The sequence below is a fragment of the Acartia tonsa genome, chromosome 3 (genome assembly GCF_053477335.1).
Source record: "Acartia tonsa isolate MP-2025a chromosome 3, ASM5347733v1, whole genome shotgun sequence".
NCBI classification, from domain to species: Eukaryota; Metazoa; Arthropoda; class Copepoda; order Calanoida; family Acartiidae; genus Acartia; species Acartia tonsa.
This window is the reverse complement of record NC_137262.1, coordinates 38,192,844-38,213,316: the sequence shown is the minus strand read 5'-3', so window position 1 is coordinate 38,213,316 and position 20,473 is coordinate 38,192,844. Positions and strand designations below refer to the sequence as shown.

Below are 20,473 nucleotides of genomic sequence, written 5' to 3'. Positions count from 1 at the left end.
ATACTGGTACCCAAAGTTTTAACATCCTTAGAAACCTTTTTATACTTTTATAAAATCTAAACTTTTCTACAGGAGGGTAAATTTTGTTTATCATCATTGTGAATTTACATCAATTTATTTTCCGTGGTCTTATCCTTTTTGATTCCTGGTGACTGTGTTAAAAAGTTACTTAATCACAATATTTGGCAATTTGTTATTCATTAAACGCAGCTACTCTGTATGTAAAGACTTTGTCAGTGTCTCTCCATTTTCAATTACCTATTTTGACGCTAAACTTGAATTCTTAAATGATGATGCCAATAACGATATAGCATAATATAAAGTCCTAACTTGAAAGCGGCTCCACTGAGCCTGATTTTACAATGGGGAAAGTTTTGTAGTACATTTTCGTTTGTTCGTATAGTTTTATCCTGTAGTTAAGATTTCAATAACTACGAAAGTGATTGAGTTTTCTATTTTAGGGAAGCTTCACGTATGTCCTGGGTTGGTTTTAGGCTATTTCATTTTGTTTTTATTCTAGTATTGATATGGTTTTAGGCCGTTTTTAAAAGCGAAGCTTTTCTATAATTAGGGTCGGTCCGTCCGTCCGTCCGTAACGGATAGCTCTTTTCGTTAATTTAGGCATGTTAGAATTGTCCTATCAATTTCAAATTTTGCATGGTGATTCCTTTAGTAGTTAGGTACTATTTAGAAAGCGTAGCAACTCTATAATCATTACCAAAATGTCCGTACGTTCAATTTAAACATGTTGTTTTTTTTACTTTTTTAACAACAAATTTTTATGTGATCTAATAATCCGATTGATCTGATTTTTGGTATACTGATTCCTGGGACAACAAAGTATAATGTTATAAGCGAAGCAACTCTATAATCAAGTCCTAAATATGTAAGTATGTCCATAAACATTATCCTGTATAAAGCAGTTTTTCAACAAATTCACTTACAATTTTGCTTCGACTCTTATACTTATATATTCTGATTATTCAGTTCTGACACTATATAAGTGTTCATGTCCGTTTGTCCTACCGTTTCAGTGCTTCGCTTTTATGGATGTTGTCATCCTTGTTTTCCATCGTTTTACTTCAAATACGAAACCTCTAGATGCTAGGGAAGTAGCCGATAATACATATTATATAAGGCTACATATGTAGTTGTATATAAACCTAACAATATGCATATTATGAATAGGTGGGAAGGTGGAGGGTATTATGCAAGAAACAAACACATTTAATATATTCCATTTAGCCTTTGTATGTGTATACATTTCTTAAACCCAACAAATTTGCATTTTAGATTATTCATATTACACCTTTAAGCTTTATGTTCTTAAATATGTTAGGGAAAAGTCAATGGAAAAACATTAAATTGTAGGTGCTTTCATAGAAAGTATCTTGTTGAGCACTGATACTGCCCATGCCCCTTTGTTTTTAAAAATATTTAGGGTCAGGTTAGGTTAAGATATATTGCATACTGTGAAGCCCCGCAGTGTTAGGCATAGGAAAAAGAATCTTCCTTTTTTTCAATTTATTTCTAAGGGGGGGAGGGGGGGCTAAAACAACATATTATGTTTATAGATGTATTTCTTCTTTAAATTAAAAACTAAAATAGCCAATTTCAATATAAATTCAAATGAATTCTTAAAATTTAAAAACTCATCAATTACACTATGCATATATAATATGTAAAAAGCTCTGCCTAAAAATACACTCAGCTATGGTCAAAACTGAAATGGAAAAATGACTGATGCGCAAAACAATTGAAATATTTTTTGGCCTACAAAAATTATATAGAGATTTATACAGCATGAACCAATAATAATAAAAATATCCAAATATGCTTTTGAGGCAGACACGAATAAATTACCAAAGAGAAGTTTTTATTATAGTGCCTTTAAAAAATAGCGTTATACTGGCCTACCATTGGTCAATTAAAATGTCTACTGGCTTGCTATTGGTAATTTAGTCTGTGTATTGTAATTATCATTGGTCAGTTTAATTGTACTATAAATACTAAATAGCTTTGGCTTTTACTGTACAAGTTTTCACATTTTACAGCCGCAGCCGCAAATTTAATTGCATTTGCAAAATACTTAGTAATTTTGAAACCTCAGCCGTAGCAACAAACATCTGTCTGCAGCCGGATGTTTAAAATTTTGTTCAAAAGTCTGCGTTTTGAACTGAAGCCAAGACATTTAAAATCAGCTGTATAAATCTTGTAAATCAACCAGTACGACTTTTCGACACTCAATTACCGTAAGAAAAAACGTCGTCAGAAGCTTTTTTTCAAAGAACCCTCAATATAAAATGCATCCTTAAATATTTATATTGTGTTTTACAATCAGCAAAAAAGGCAATGTTAATTTTTTTAATTTTCATTTTTGACAAATTTTGGTAAAGGTTTTGCTCTTGGTATACTCAGAGATCTTAAGTGGTAAGACGATGGACGATAAATTGATATACATCCCCAAGGATGGGAATAGTTATTTCTTTCATCGTATTATAAACTGCTTTCCGCGGATATAGAATTTACAATTATAAGATTAAAACCAGTTTTTTAGCTCCGAGGTGCCGAAGGCACGGGCTAAAAAACTGGTTTTAATCTTATGATTGTACATTTTTATATTCGTAGAAAGCTGGATATAATACGATGCTAGACATAGTTTTTTCGTATGGATGAGAATCGGTTCCTATCCACCGGATTCGAATGAATACGAGAAACAAAATTAGCCCCTTTGTAATTCAAAATCATTGATTAAAAGTTTTTCCACTATTAGTTTGGAACCAAAACCTAAAAATTCAGTAAAAGTACCTAATGTTTTTGAGCTAAAGAATAATAATATTAATACTCTAATGACCCTCTCTCCAAATTTTTTTTTGTAATTTTTATTTGTTTTTTCCCAATTTGTACCTATTCCCTTATCCTTTATTTTAATGCACTAGCGGCTACGCCCCTAGAGGCCTCTAGTGGCACTTTAAATGTTGTTGTTTGTTAAAGTTAATTTTTTATGTACGATACCACCTTATTTGACGTTGAAGTCTCCCCTAAATTTAATTTTTTATTTATTTTTTTTGTCATTTCTCTTGGGAGGGTGGTGGTACCCTCCCCCAAATTAGTTATAAACCTTCCCGGGACTTATGAGAAGCTACCCTGTTAAAGAGAATCCGATTGGTTCAGCGGTTAGCGAGATCCTTCGGTACAGACACACAGATACACACACAGACATCCTGTTACTTTAGTATAAGGATAACCCTTTCACTACATAATAAACTTGTATGGACTTTTTAATTTTTTGTTCATGCACAAAAATGTCCATAAAACCCTTTAGAATCCTAAAATTAACCCAGTCATAGAGACCTATAATTAAATTATATTTCTAATTAAATAATATGAACAAATATTAGGAGTTGTATATTTTGTTTAAGTACCTATATAATGAATGAACTTTTAAACCACAAGATTGCCATTATTTTCCATTTCTTACTTATTTAATCACCATTATCCTGGGGCGCTAGGATTACGTTAGGGGCGAAGTGTGGGTGGGTGTTCGTGTCTCTATTAGCTCCTAAAAGAGTTAGAGTTTGAAAATTTGTTTGTAGCCTTTTTCATAAACATTTCCGAATATAAAACAGTCTAGTTTATATTTAGCCCCCTTTCGCCTTTTAATTTATCAACCTTTGTCTGAAGGTTTCATAGATTTAACAACTGATTTTACCCCTCTTCGTGGCAAACGGATACGACAAACCTTTTAATATTCAAATTATACAATGTTTATCCTATGTCCATCTATGTTCTTCTGTTTAAAGACTATCAGAGAGAAAAGGATAGATAAATAAGAAAACAAATGATATATGTACAATTATAATTTTTGTTAAAGCTGATCTAAAATTCATGTTGTCTGTCCGTTTATCCGTAACTCGGAGGAGAAAATATACTTTTCTCGACTGCTATTTAAAATAGTCTACCGAAAAGAGCATTCTTTATATGACTTACTCGGTCTAACTGTCTGTCGGTCATCTTGTGTATTGATTTTTTGGAAATGGTTCATGATTTTTTATTGTTTAATTTTCACACATACTCTCTTTCTTTCTTTTTCTTTTTATGACCATTGAGCAAGAGCATCTGCTCCATAACTAACTTTGTCAGTTTGCCCATCCAAGATTTTAGTTACATAATCTTCCTTTTTCTTTTATTTACCCATCCCCTATATCCTTGGTAACTATATAATGGATCATGCTTATTATTGTGTTGACCTTTATATCCTTTGCTTGTGTTGTGTGGTAGTGTTTCAAGTGTTTGTCAGGAAAATAGGGAGTTACAAATCGGATAAAAAAAAAATTGGATTTAGAACAGGGATTTTGCACCCGAGAAAAAACTACTACAGTCACAGTAAAATTTAAACTTTAATTTTGAAATTGTATAACTAGGATCTTGGAGCTATGTAAAGTTTCCATAAATAAGGCACTCAATCAGTTCAGTAGTTAACAAAATCTTGGGCTACAATAAAACAAAAAAAATATTACTGCATTATATAATAGGATAATTACAGCCATATTGGCATGCCTTTATGGAATCCTATTACATTAAGTAGAAAGGTATTTTTAATTGTCTGTTAAAAACTGCTAACCTCTAAAGTTGGAACCAATTAGGTTCTCATTTAAGACAAGCTTCATGTAGGTTAAGGGGTTGGTTTTATTCTATTTTCTGCCTTCGTTATCGTCCTTCTAATACAGAGCCTCTAGATGCTACGGGTGAAGGCACAAGTAAGATAAGAAAATAATGAATTTTTGTCTAAAAACCATAGGTAATAGAAAAATTCGAATACAATTTAATAAAGATGATGTACCCAAAAAATAAATCTGCTAAAGATATGTAGACAAAGATATATTTTTCGTCCATTGTCCTATTGGTTTATCCCAGGTGTTTATCGTGTTTGTCCTCTCTCTTCCTTATTCTTGATTCATAATATTATTATGTGCATATGTGAGTTAACTTCAGGGGGAAAGGGAGAGGACAATAAAAGAAAACTGCATTATTATCTTTTTCCAATTATCAATCTGAGACTAAACATTTGTAATATTTGTATGGCTGGAAGTAATCAATTGTATGAGTGTGTATGTTCGCTAAGTATGGACAATTTGATGAATTTTATCTCTCAATATTATTTAATGGGGTTTTGTGTTTTTAAGAATTTGGGGTGGGAGATTAAATGCTTAAATTCCTTTAAAAGGGACTAAAAAAACTAAAACTCTATTTTATTAAAATTGCAAGCATAATAAATGAGTCTTAATTGAGTTATTTTAAACTTATTCTTCCTTAAACTTTATCAAATGCCATAGCATTCCTATAAAAAATTAAAAAAAAAAAACTATTTAAAAACTGATACTAGTATGCTAAATAAATAAGATGCGATGGCTATTGTATGCAATAAGTTATCGCTATACAGATACAAACCAGGGAGGAAGGGGACATTGGGATGTTTATTACACTAGACTAAAAAGTTTTATAGTGTTTTCTTATTCGTTGGCTTAACAACTTTGGGGACTTGCATTAGATTTTGATTGATTCATTAAGTACAGTGACCAAACGTTTCAACTACTAATTGTTATATGCAGAATGGGTAATTTTTTGTGTCATCATAGGGGATTTATATGAATTTATCGGCAATTGTCTTATCCCTTTAGATCCCCGAAAAAATGCGAATAGGGATTAGGTTTAGGTAGACATGAACAATTATGTTCATAAGTGGCCAGGTATCTAAATGCATACGACAATGGCAGTTAGATTGATGTATATCCCCAATGATGATACAAAAAAATTCCCCTTCTGTAGATTGAATGTAGTTTGACATTCAACTTTATGAAAATCAAAATGAAAATGAAAGTCCCCGAAGTTGTTTAGCCAACGAATATGAAAATATCATTATAAAACTTTAGGGACTAGTGTAATAAAAAGACCAATGTCCCCCCCCCTCCCTCCCTCCCTGATAAGTAGCGCAGCAATAAAAGGCTAACAGCATTTTAGATACGTTACACATAAGCGTGCACCATTGGGGTGTCAATACTCGACATTTTTTTGTAAATAAATCACTGAACATGACATATAAGTTAAGTTTGAAAAAAGTCTTTAATATTTGAAATCTGACTATAAGAAAGTGAGATATAAGTAAGCATATAAAGAGCCAATATTTTTCTTTGAATCCAAATCCCCCTCCCAATGTTTACATACATAGGTCCCATTAATCCTATATTTATATAGTGGAAGAAATGATCATTACATAAATACAGCCATGACACTTTTGACCCCCTAGATCCTAGTTTCATTACAGGGATACATCAGAGATTAAATAAATTTAAGTGTTTAAAAATTTAAAGGATCTCTAAATAAAATATATTAATAAATTTAAAGATATTTTTTTATAATATTAGAAGATTTTTATAGTTTTATTTTGGCGAAGCCAAAAAATATTGATTAAAAAAATTGGAGAAAAATATGTAGAACCAGCAGGATTTAATTTCATATTGTTTTGTACTAATTAAGGATATTTTAGTAGTTTGGCCACATAAAATGCTTTATTTAATTCCAAACTTAATTAAAAATATACTTTTCTCTTTACCAGTATGACCCTGCCAGGTTTGCTGGCATCCTGAACCCTTCAGGGTGGAGATATTAAAAAAAGTTTCATCAAACAGTTGTGTGTAATACCAATACTTTGTAAGTTATTCAATTACAGCCCTCTATTTTTCACACACAAAGATTAAGAGAAAAACCGGAGAAGGGGGGGGGGGACGTTCAACACACATCTTCACCCCCCCCCCCCCCTCCCCAACCGTAATGAGTAAATGAAATAATGTAAAAAAAAATCTTTGGAAAGTGTCATGTGTGACGTCATAAAATACATCTATTATCCATCTCTTTTTCATGGGTTTTTTCCCCCACTTATTGTATCATTCCTCCTTTTAAAACGTATTTTTATGACGTCACAAATGACAATTTCCAGCGATTCAATGTAAATATTGAATAATTAATTTCTTACCTTATCCTGACAACTAAAGCTTGTCTCTGGAAGAGCATCTGGACTAAAATTTCTGGGTCGGGTCTGACTGTAGGCCACGTTATAACCATGGTACAGTAATAATATACCTAAAATAGAATACAAAACTGTTAAAAAATTACATCATATTTCTATTTTTGCGATTTTTGAAAAGTTATTTCATGTTGATATAATTACAAATATTAGAACAGTTAATATTTCAGAGTGACAGACAGATGTACAGAAAGAAGGACAGACAGAAGTACAGACAGAAGGATAGACAGAAGGACAAACAGAAGGACAAACAGATGTACAGACAGAAGGACAGACAGATGTACAGACAGAAGGACAGACAGAAGTACAGACAGGAGGATAGACAGAAGGACAGACAGAAGGACAAACAGAAGGACAAACAGAAGGACAGACAGAAGTACAGACAGAAGGACAGACAGAAGTACAGACAGAAGGATAGACAGAAGTACAGACAGAAGGACAGACAGAAGGACAGACAGATGTACAGACAGAAGGACAGACAGAAGGACAGACAGAAGTACAGACAGAAGGACAGACAGATGTACAGACAGAAGGACAGACAGATATACATACAGTATACAGTATACACACAGTAATGACAAAAACACAGACCAAAAAAAGAGACAAATTTACAGACAGATAGACAATCATCTTATCTATAATACAAAGTAGAATGATGTATGTCCGTCTGTCCCTTAAGATCTCGGTAACCACTGAACCGATCGGATTCTACTCTTTAGGGAAAATACTTACTGGTCCTGTGGTGGTTTTAGGCTACTTTCTTGGGGGGGGGGTGGGACACAACCCTCCCCAAAAACAAAAAATCCCAACGCCTTTTAATTATTTAAAATAGTGGTGGAGTGGGGGCTCTCCAGGTAATAAAAGATGTAATTATACCTAAAGGTTAGGGGCGAATCCGCTAGTATTTGTTATATAATAGTAAAATCAGGCAATCGATCACCCTTTGAAAACGACATGTACACAAAACAATTGCTTTAAATTCTACACCCCCTACTTTCACACAGGGATCTAAAGGGATAAGATATTTGCCGATTAATGTACATCACCAATGATGATGCACAAAATAACCAAACTTTAGATTAAAAGTAGTTAAAACGTTTTGACATTAACTTCATGCACCAACCTATCAAAAATTTTTTTAAAAAGTACCTAAAGTTTTTCAGCCGGATTAAAAAACATTATCATAAATCTTTGGAGACTAGTGTAATAAACTGCTCAATGTCCCCTCCCTTCCTGACTTTCACCAGCCCTATATCAATTTCTTCTTACTTATAAATTGTGATTTATAAGCTGTATCAGCAAAGAATGAGATAGTGTTCTTACATTACAGTTAAATGTTTGAGCTATTTTTACTTTAGGTGTATTATTCTCTTGACAAATTAGCGTTTAGAACGCCAGGTCATTAAGATATCAATAATAACTACTTTTAATACTTCTCCCGACTTAAAGAAAAAGGTTAAACAATCAAATGTTTTACTGTCTATAATGCTACTTTTATTTGGTTTTAGGACATGTTTAAACCCAGGGAGGGTGGGGACATGAGGCTGTTCATTACACTAGTCCCCAAAGTTTTATAATTATGTTTTCCCTTTCGTTGGCTTACCAACTAATGTTGAATTTTGATTAAGTTAGTTAAGTAAGTTATGAGTCTAAACAATTCAACCTCTAATTTTAGTCTACAGAAGGGGTAATTTTGTGCATCATCATTAGGGATGTACATTGTTTCATCGGCCATCGTCTTATCCCTTTAAATCCCTGTTTAAACCTTTGTTTTTTAAAATATATACAGTGATATAATAAGAAATTAAATCTAGCAAAAAGTAATTACGAAGGATAGAAATTTCCATTGTGTCTGGTATGGGAAGAAATAATTTATACTTAGCAGTAGAAGCATTTAGTGTTCATAATAAATGATTTATTGGGATTTATAAGTATACTTTGAGCAAATTACCTTATTTGAAGTCATGTAAGTAAATATCATCAAATTAGCAAAGAATTGATTAGTATTTTATGTTTATTATGGAAATCTACACATAGAAAAGTTAGGATGGTATAAATGATAGACGGACAGACGAAAAGGGGCTAGTCAAAGAATAGCTACACTTCTTATTTATCCTTATAATAAAGTAATTGAATGTCTGTCTATGTGTACTTTAAATTCTTGCTAACCGCTGGATCGATATGGTTTTCCTTCACAGGTTTAAGCTTTTATAGGTTCAAGGAATAATTTATATCTATTTTAGGAGAGGGTTCCTTCACCCTCCCAAGAAACATAATCACTGAAAAAAACCCGATTTTTTTCCATTTCCTTTTAAAATCTAGAGTGGAGGATCGACTAACCACTTACTCATTCAACTAGGGGCTTAGACGCTAGTTAAATAAAGAAATACAACTAAATTTCTTTGCCATGTATGAAATATTAATTTTGTAGCAGCTAAACCATTAAGAATTGATGTCTCTGGAATTGGAAATCGTGTTCGGGCTCTAATTGATTTAAGAATCAATATATGCTGCCAAAACATATGTTACAGGGGGTTTTAGTAATTCTACACGAAAAAATAAGAGCCAAGTTTTAAGGTATTTTGAAACATCTCTCTATAATATACTTTTTAAGGGGAGAGGATAGTTTTTAGGGACGATTTCTCTTGGAGAGGTTGGAGTTGCCCTTACATGAAAACCTTTAGAGTATCTATAAGAAGCTTTAATTCAAATGAGAGTCATATCGGTTCAGACAGATAGATATCCTAGCACTGCAACAATCAATAGGACAGATACAATGCATTATCTCGACAAACCTATAGAAAATCCTAGTTAAAAAGTAGCTGTGCTTTTAGTATATACATATAATTCACAATGTAAAAACACCGATTTTTCTTACAAATATATCAAATATAATACTTCAGACAAAGCAATACTTTTTTTCATCTTTCAATTGGTTAATTTTTTAGCTCTTTTTAGAATAGAATATTTTTATATAAGTAATCTATTTTTACTAAATATTTGGATTGTTAGAAATGATGAATTTCTAGAAAAGCTGAAGAGTACAACATAAAAAGATTTAAGAGTAGCTTCGCTTGAAAATCAGACTTTGCTTGTTAAGGCCTATAAGTACAAAGACCATGTATAGACTTAGACTAATTTTAGTGTTTATTCACAGCAACTAAATTTAATTTGTAGCAAAGTTAATCATATCAATATATAGCAAACTTTGAAGGATTATATTTACCATTACATTGGCAAACTTTGGGGGATTATATCTACCATTACATAGGCAAACTTTAAAGGATTATATCTACCATTACTTTGGCAAACTTTGAGGGATTATATCTACCATTACATAGGCAAACTTTAAAGGATTATATCTACCATTACATTGGCAAACTTTGGAGGATTATATCTACCATTACATTAGCAAACTTTGAGGGATTATATCTACCATTACATTGGCAAACTTTGGGGGATTATATCTACCATTACATTAGCAAACTTTGAGGGATTATATCTACCATTACATTGGCAAACTTGGGGGGATTATATCTACCATTACATTGGCAAACTTTGGGGGATTATATCTACTATACATTGCATTGGCAAACTTTGGGGGAATATATCTACCATTATACTCCCCCTTTATATCAGAAAATAAAAAGCAAAAAGTTATGAATTTTTTTATTTTGCAATTGTAAAAACACCATTAGTTTTGAGCAAATTTTAGGGTATGGTAACTGACAAACAAACAAGTACATAAAAGAATATAAAATCAGACTAGCCATATAAACAAAAAGTTAAGAAATGATGTACAGTGGAAAAATTATGGATATAAAAAATATATCCTGCAAGAAAAAGTGAAATTTGTTGTAATTGAGTTGTGCCTTTGAATGAAGCTATAGAAATGTCTTGGGATGTTTTAAGGCTATATTCTTTACCTCTTTCACTATTTGCTAAGGAAGGAGAAGCTAGTTAAAAATAGACTCTTATTTTCAAGTCTAAATAATCTAAAGAATAAAAAAAAGGGAGGGGGTAGAACACGTCCTAAAAACAACCAAAGAATTTAATCTTAGAATTAAAATAGCCTAAAACTATCCAATGACCTATGTTAAGCTTCCCAAGAAATCAATTGGTTCAGTGGTTTTTTATATATTAACTGACAAACAACAAAACATTATTTAACATAATAGGATTTCTACTTCTAACTTTTGTTTACTGTGTGTGGAATGAAAAAATAATAATATGGGAAGACACAAAATATAAGGTAAAAGTCTGCAAAAGCGAAGAAGGAAGTATTTTATTTTGTTTGTGAGACCATGCGCATTTTTCTTTATACAGGAATAAAGATGTACTTATAGTTTTAAAGTTAGATAATTTCAGTATAATGAATCTTTAAATTAGAAATATTTCTAATAGATAATTATATATTGATTCATCCTATTATATAAAGTAGTAAGGTTTTTTTGTCTGAAGCCTGAAGCTTAAGATTTCAATAACTACTGAACCTAATGAGTTTTCTTTTTTATGGCATCTTTATATAGGTCCTGGGGTGGTTTAAAACTGTTTTTATCCATAGATTCTTGCGGCCCAATATTGAACTAGCAGTTGCACTCTGTATTCGATGGGGTAGGGAAGGCCAAAAAATCCTTAAACAATTCTTAGACTTAAATAAAAAAAATTGCCTGAAACCATTCTAGGACCTATTTAAAGATTCCCTAAATAGATAACTTAATCGGTTCAGTAGTTATAGAAATCTTAAGCACAAGACAAAAACCTTACTTATATAATCAGATATCAAAAATAACATCTAAACTTTTTTTTACCCCTGAGTAAGGGTGGATGTAAGTAGAAAATGACTTTGTTATTTTATTTTATTCTATACAATCATGAAAAGTCTGGGCCTAAACATATAAATATTTAATTGTACCACATTAAAATCTTGGAGAGATATGGCAGCTACAGAAAGAATAATTTGCACATTATATTTACACCATTCAAAAATATCAAAATGTAGCTCAAAGAAAATAATAACTAATTTTGAAATTAGTCTTCCCTAAAGCCAAACCACGGCATAAATAAAGACAAAAAATAACTAACTACATTTTAAGGTCGTAAAATCATAGGGTTGGTTGGTGGAAATGTGCCTTTGCGATGATCTAACTTTTCCAATAACTTTTAAGACACTACTTATTGTTTTACTAAATATACATAAAATAAAATTAGGATACAAAAGACGTACAAAATCATTACTAATTGATCAGCTATTGTTTATAAAAATGAATAATTTCGTATTTTCCCTGATATGGCTCTATGGGCTACCCAATCCCCCCCACCCCCCAATTATTCAAAATTTAAGCTCAAACTCTGCGGGTACCAAACCCTGTCTTAACAAAACCTAACCAAAATAGCATTTAGATTTTTGTCTTAAATGGTTGGATATGATCCATAAACAGTTTGAGGTAAATTGCAAATAATTTATATTTAATGATATGTTACAAAAAGCTAGAGTCATTTAAACCACTTGTATATAATTGATCAATGTATAATGATCAGGATGGGTTAATCATTCGATAAATATTTACTAAACAAGGCAGACGAAGATTTGAATATGGATATGTGTAAACTTAATACAATTTGTCACCTTAATGACAATATTTTACTCTACCTATGATGATAATTACCTACAATTGTTTGAAATTTTGATTGGTTGTTTTATGTAAGGACCGAAAACTTTTATCTACAGATTGGTAATTATGTTTATCATAATTTAATATGTGTGTACATCAATTTATCGTCCATTGTCTTATCCCTTTAGATCCCTAAAATAAATTCGATTAAAAGAGGGGGAGGGGGGTTAAAACTACAATGATACCACTTCAGAAAAAAAATTATGTAAAGTTAAATTAAACAATATTGGATGGGATAATGAATACTAAATTTATATACCCGGTATACAATTGCCCTTAGGACTGTCGTGGTACCCACCCCCAAAATAATTATATACCTTACCAGTACTAAAGAGAAGTTACATATATTTTAAAGAAAAACCATATTGGTACAGACAGACAGACACACAGCTATACATCATGCTACTTCTATATAAGGACATTGAAAAGTTAATCTAAGTGAAATAGGAAACCAGATAATTTGTTACAGATAATTTTTCTCTATCCCGGTAGAAAATTACATTTTTTCAGACAATAGGAATGAATTGATTGCATGTTACATGTGCGCAATTTTAAGAAAGACATGATGTTTTGAAAATTAAGCAAATTTTAATCAAAATAAAAGTACAAATAAAGAATTCCAGGATAACACGGTACATTATTATGGGCAAGTCTTCTCTATAATCATATCCTTAAGATGAAAGTATGTTGTTTAACTGTATCCTGTTTTTACTCAATTATGCAACAAGTTTATGTACAATTTAGTTTAGACTTGCAAATTGATGTTCTACTTATTAAGTTCTGACACTCTTCAAGAGTTATTGTTCGTTTGGTCCTTCTTTTGATACTAAAGCTGCACGATTGTGGATGTTTTTTATCCTTGTTTAAAAGAGAAATAAAGCAAGTCTATACATTATGAAAAACCGAGTAAAATGCCCGATAGAGAGGTGACAATGGGCTGCTTAATAATCTAGTCCCGAGAGTTTTATAATAATGTTTTCTTATTTGTTGGCTTAACAACTTTGGGAATTTTTCATACATTTTGATTGGTTGGTTAGTTAAGTTGAGTATTCGAACGTTACAACCAATAATTATACTCTACAGAGGGGTAATTTTGTGTATTATCATTGGGTATGTACATTATTTTAACGGCCATTGTCTTATCCCTTTAGATCCCTGCTAAAATGCACCACAATTGCTAATAAATAATATTGAAGGAAACACAAAAACGTCAATGAAGATGGACAATAGTATGTTATAAATATATTAAATTAGCCCTCATTAGACAAATTCCATTGTATTCTGCATTTTTTTTTTACAAATCATTTGACGAAAACTTCGTGGATAAGTAATTTTAGAACATTAGGACAGATAGCAGCAAGAAAAAGGTAGGTGAATCAAGCCCCCTGGCAAAATAAAGGGGATGGAACACAACCCCTCAAAGGGTTCTATATTCCTAACACCTATCTACACCTATCTTTACAGGGATTCTAAACCAGGGATCTAAAGGTAATAAGACAATGACAGATAAATTTATGTACATCTCAAATGATAAATAAAAATTACCCTTTCTGTAGATTACAATTAGTGGTTGAAATATTTGAACACTAAACTTAATGAACCAAACAATCAACATTCAATAAAAGTCTCCAAAGTTGTTGAGCTAACGAATAAGAAAACATTATTATAAAACTTTGGGGCCTAGTGTAATAAACAGCCCAATGTCCCCTCCATCTGGGTCTAAAACCTACTGAAAAATGATAGCTTAAGTAAAGATATGGTTTTGTTTTGAAGAATACATATCTTTCAATTATTATTGAAAAAAGGATTTTATATAACAATTCTTTAATTGATATTGTAAACAGTTATAGTCATAAATCTAAGCATAAAAAAAATGTTACTCGTACCAAAGACTTTTAAATTTGAATCTTGGGATGATTTTAGGATATTTTTCTGCTTTTCCCTTCAAATGATATCTTATTATAGATCATGTCTACTCGTCTTAATTTAATCTCTATGCACGTGCATAGTCTAGACATAAAAGCACGCGCCAATTAATCAATAAGCAGCGACTTGTGCAAAGTTAATTTGACCATAATTTTAACTCTGCGACTTGTGCGCAGAAAAAATATATTTAAAGGTATTTGTAAAATATTTTAAAAAATGACATTCTCCTGACTTTTATTATGTCAGTGATCTTAAGGGAAAAGGCAATGGACAATACATTGATAACCATTCCCAATAATGAAAGACAAAATTATAACTTTTGATTTAGATTACTTGTTTGGAACTAACAAATCTAAATTCAGTAAAAGTATCCAAAGTTTTAAAACCAACGAACAAGACAACGCAGTTATGAAACTTTGGGTACCAGTAAAATTTACAGTTAAATATTTCCACTTTCTATTATGTGATCTTAAATAGCCAATGTTGGGTGAAAGAAAGAATATTATATTTTCCATTCACATATCACTGCATCCCTGAATAATTTCGTGACCTATAACAATAAAAATTGATGAGATAAAAAGGTTGGCATAATTATAGTCGCAAAATAGAGTTATTTAGAGTGCAGAACATACCTAGCATAATTATGGTTGCAAAATAGAGTTATTTAGAGTGCTCACCATCCCTTCCCTTGATAAAAAGGTTGGCATAATTATAGTTGCAAAATAGAGTTAATTAGAGTGCTCACAAACCCTTCCCTTGATAATAAGGTTTGCATAATTAGAGTCTTAAAATAGAGTTAATTAGAGTGCTCACTATCCCACCCCTTGATACAAAGGTTGGCATAATTATAGTTGCAAAATATAGAGTTAATTAGAGTGCTCACCATCCCTTCCCTTGATAAAAAGGTTGGCATGGAAGACTGCATGGAATGTCAATTATAGAGCAGCCTATGTACTTTACTTATCATATACTATTATATAAAGATTATTTAAGGTTTATTTATTTGAATCTAAAGATCTCAAAATATATATTGGTCCGAATGGGTTGTTCTTTTCAAGGAAGATTTTATAGGTTTAGTGGTTTCAGCAATTTTTCACCTGCACTTCCTTTTTGGGCTAAGGGTGTAGCAAATTGTACTCAATACAGGAATTTTTTTTCGTTCAATTAGTCTTTTAAGTGTATAAGTGTTATTTTATTCTATTTGTCTCTTGAATTTGGGTAGATGGACATTTATCCTATTTTTTCTCTCTATAATCGCTCTAGTTGTATGAATCTCTATTATTGCGGAAATAAGAAAAAGCTCATATTATTATATTTTGCTATGGTGGTGGTTAGACGGCCCATTCATTTCAGTTTTAATTATAAACAAATAGCTAGGATATGAATATATCCTATAAACCAATAACTAGTGGATGCGCCCCTCACATCTATGTAAAAATAGGTCATAAAAATAGCCCCAAACCATCCCAATGCTTAAATCTAGAAATAAAGTATCCTAAAACTATCTCGGAACTCTAAAAGGAAGAACTTAATCAATTCTGTAGTTATAGATATGTTAAGCTTGAGACAAAAAAAACCTTACTACTTTTTATAAAGTAGCTTAATAACTTTGGAAATAAAAAAGAGAATATTATTTCAAATTTCCTATTCTTCTTTTCTTGTACGTTAAGATCTCACTACCCTCTTAACCGGTTGAGTTTTTCATTTGAAGGAAGTTTAACAAAGTTCTTATGATGCATCCTCAATCAAATTAAATGCTAGAGACTAAGCAACTAGTATATAACAAAAAAGAGATATTAAATCAATTAAAATAGGAAATTATAATAAAATAAAGGTCATATGACCTTTTATATTAATTAACCTAGTAAAGAATAAATGAAAATTTTATTCTATAGTTTAAAAGAATGCTCTAATAGCCTTTTAAATTGTAATAAAACTAAAATTAATTGTACGGGATTTAAATATAATTGCTTTAATGATGTTTCAAAAATCTTAAAATGAAATTATAAGAAGTTATAAAAATTTACGATTTTATTTCTATTTACTGTGGTTGTCTATCTATCCAACTTATTTTCTACGTACATGTCTGTCTTTCAGTTTGCTTTTAAATTATCTTTGGTCGGTTAGTCTTTTCGCATTTCTTTATGTTTGTCTTTAAGTTTATCTATCTCTTCATTGGTTGGTACAAAGTAGTAGTGTCTAAACTTTTCCACTCATTATTTTTATCTACTGAAGGGATAACTTTGTCTATCATCATTAGGGTGTAAATACAACCATTTACAGACCATTGTCTTATCCCTTAAGATCCCTGATCAAATCTACATATCTATCTATCCAGTAGCTAAAGCTGTAACTATTTGTATGTATGAATGCATTATCAAATTGCAACCATATTTCTGACCATTTCTAAAGACACAAAGTCACAGTAGATGATAGCACAGTAATACGCTGTCCTTGGCTGTATGCCTTCTGTTACACTATTTATTTTATGAACTATGGAACCCTTGTTTTAATCTAACCCATCCTTATGCCAAGTTTGGAAAATAAAACAAGTACGAAACATTTGTATTACAACGTAGCTTATTTTTATAATCGATATATGATAAGTTGGATGTTGTACCATTCATCCCCTTTACCCCGTCCCTTACCCTCCTACTTAATGAACGAACTGGCCAATAAAAGAGGTCCATAAATTAGCAACCAAAATTGACGAATGTCAATATATACAAGTATTTTATATCCAATATTTTTACATCAATATAATTTAATGATTTAGTGAAATTACTTTTTATTTATCCAACTAAATAGAAACCTCTATCTTCAATAGAGCTTTTTTACATTATAGAGTTGCAACACCTCTATCAAACATGGAACTAAAGGCAACCATCCAAAAACAATTTGATTCCTCTAACTAAAGATGGATTGTCTCTTTAACCCATCCCTAACAACCAAAATAATCACATAACATTTACATACATCTATAGCTGTAACCTTAATGTGAATATATTAAACAAAAACTTTGAAACCCGGCAAAGATGAATTGTCTCTTTGATTGGTAACTATTCAAGAAGAATTCGAGTGTCCATTCAAAATATATCAAAATAAAAATAGTAATATAAGAGTTTTGATTCATTCAGTATAGGTAAGAGTAAGGTTCAGGTCCTTCATTATCTTGCTAACAATTTCGTTTGGCACTTTTAAAGGGATATGAAAATTTTTTAAAGAACAAATTTGCCTCATATATTTCTCTTATATAATTTAAACAACATTTATCCATTTGATTATATAAATGCTTTCAATAAGGAAAATATTATTTTGACTGGCAGATATGTTAGTAGCAAAATATTTTTCTGCTACATTGCAGTATCACTGTAATGGTTTTGGTTAAGGAAAGACATATATAATAGGTGTGTTGCTTATTTAGAATCTAAATAAAAGAAATGAATATAGGAAGTACATATTCATGATTTTATTAAAGCAATTGTATAGCTGCCTGCGAGTGTTACATAAGATCTCTCAACCAGCTATGCCCCTAGTGCACTTGACTAAATGGGGGAAGGGGAGCGGTCGACCCACCACTTTTAGATTTAGTTTTAATGAAGAACTATACATTTTTTAGAGGGGGGGGGGGGGAGGATTTTCTCTTGTGAGTGTGGTTGTAACCTCTCCCAAAAGAGTTAAAACCTGGAACTATCCTTAATCGTTAAAGAGAACTTTATCGGCTTAGCGGTTTGTGGGATCTTAAGCTATAGACAGCCACAAAGACCCATAGAAGACAGAAACTCTTAAATTTACTATTTTTGTTAGATTAAAATGACAATCACATTTTAATTTTTTGTTGGCAACAATATTTGTGGAGATAATTATCCTTGTTGAAACATCCTAAATTAGGAAGTATGTATACAAAGAAACAGGGAGGGGGGGGGGACATTAGACGGAATATTACACTGGTACTTTATCTTATTGGTTAGCTTAAATTTTTGGGTACTTTACTTAATTTTTATTGGTCTGTTCCAAACAGTTCAACCAATAATAAAATCTCCAAAAAGGTTATCTATCATTATTCGGGATACATCAATTTATTGTGCATTGTCTTATCACTTTACATCCCTGAAAACATAAGAGACAAAGGGAAGTAAAAACCAATTAACTTTTGTCCTTGTATCAATAAATAACCCATTTTAGTCATTTTAAGAAGAAAAAAGAATGATAATTATGTTTAGAAGTAGCGTTGCAATATCGAGAAAGAAAACTGTTATCTATTTTTCAATATGGCCTCGAAACCGATTAACATCCGCTGGAATGGAACATGTTCTCAACCATACTGAAAAATCATGTATAGCATCGTACCACAGTCTTTTTTCCATAAACATAAAAAAATGATAAAATTAAAACCGAGGAGTTGAAGGCTTTGGCTAACAAAATTGCTTTTAATTTTGTAACTTTTCATTTTAATATCCGCAGAAATCTGTCTATAATAAGATGCGATAAATATGAAAAAATTGTGGTAGAAAAGGGGGGACTGCCATTTACACATCCAGCAAATTTACAGTGGATGTGTTTTCGCCAGTGCAATGGATGTATTTATGACAAACTGAATTTTTACTGTATAAATGACAGTAAAATCGATTCTCATGTCATAAATACATCCAACACTGGCAAAAACACATCCAATATTTTTATACACATGTCAAAAATACATCTGACACTGGCATTTACACATCCATACGTTTTCAATTATATGTCATAAATACATCCAACACTGGCATTTATACATCCATAGAAATTTAATTTAAAATAATAAGAAACCAACTTTTATATTATTTGAGTTATAATATATTTGTCAGGTTAAAATAAAAAGCATTATAAAGATTTAAATTATAATTATAATGTGTTTAAAATACACTGCAGAGTTATATTTTAATATTTTATATATTCTTCTAAACATAATAAAAATTTTATGTTTTATCCCTTTCACCTTACCCTACCTAAATCTCACAACCCTATTTTAGAAATTTTCTAGAAAATTTACAAGGCTTAGTCATATCTACAACATTTTAATTAAGATTTATTTTATCAAATGTTTGTATTTTATTTATTGAAACATTTGATAAAATAAATCTTAATCTGTTATTTTATCTTTAGTTATTTAACTGAATTGTAATTCAATGAAACTAAGAACTTATAATGTAGTAAAGCATAACTTGATATATTTAAATCTTAAAATGCTTTAAGCTAGACCTAATAAAGAACAATACTTTAATATAGCTCGAAGTTGTTCATCTTGTTGTTATAAATGTATTGATGTTTTGTAGGGAGCATCTTACAGTTAGGGAGTTGAATCCATTTTTATAGAAGCAGAAATATAATCTATGATTATGGTTTGGACCCTCTAAAACTGTAATCTACCCTTCCACTTTCCCCTCTCTTGGAAAGATAGATTACAGTTTTTAAAGGTCCAAACCATAATCATAGATTATATTTCTGCTTCTATAAAAATGGATTCAACTCCCTAACTGTCTTAAGTAAAAGAGAAGTAAATAGGGGGAGAGTATCTAAAATAGGGCAAAAATTAAAAACCTATACATACTGTACAAAATCTAATTAATTGTATATAAATGAATATTCTTATAAATTAATCTAGATGTATATTTGCCAGTGTTGGATGTATTTATGACATATAATTGAAAACGTATGGATGTGTAAATGCCAGTGTCAGATGTATTTTTGACATATGAATTAAAATATTAGATGTATTTTTGCCTGTGTTGGATGTATTTATGACATG

At 31.0% G+C, this 20,473-nt stretch overlaps 1 protein-coding gene across 1 annotated transcript in view; it reads right to left on the bottom strand.

Moving 5' to 3' along the window:
- LOC145314866 (U-scoloptoxin(01)-Cw1a-like) overlaps nucleotides 1-20,473 on the bottom strand; it is a 136,234-nt gene that overhangs the window by 34,007 nt on the left and 81,754 nt on the right. The window contains exon 3 of the mRNA XM_080154946.1: nucleotides 7,034-7,140. Coding sequence (XP_080011072.1) covers nucleotides 7,034-7,140 — 107 coding nt within the window. The remainder of the gene's footprint in view (nucleotides 1-7,033; nucleotides 7,141-20,473) is intronic.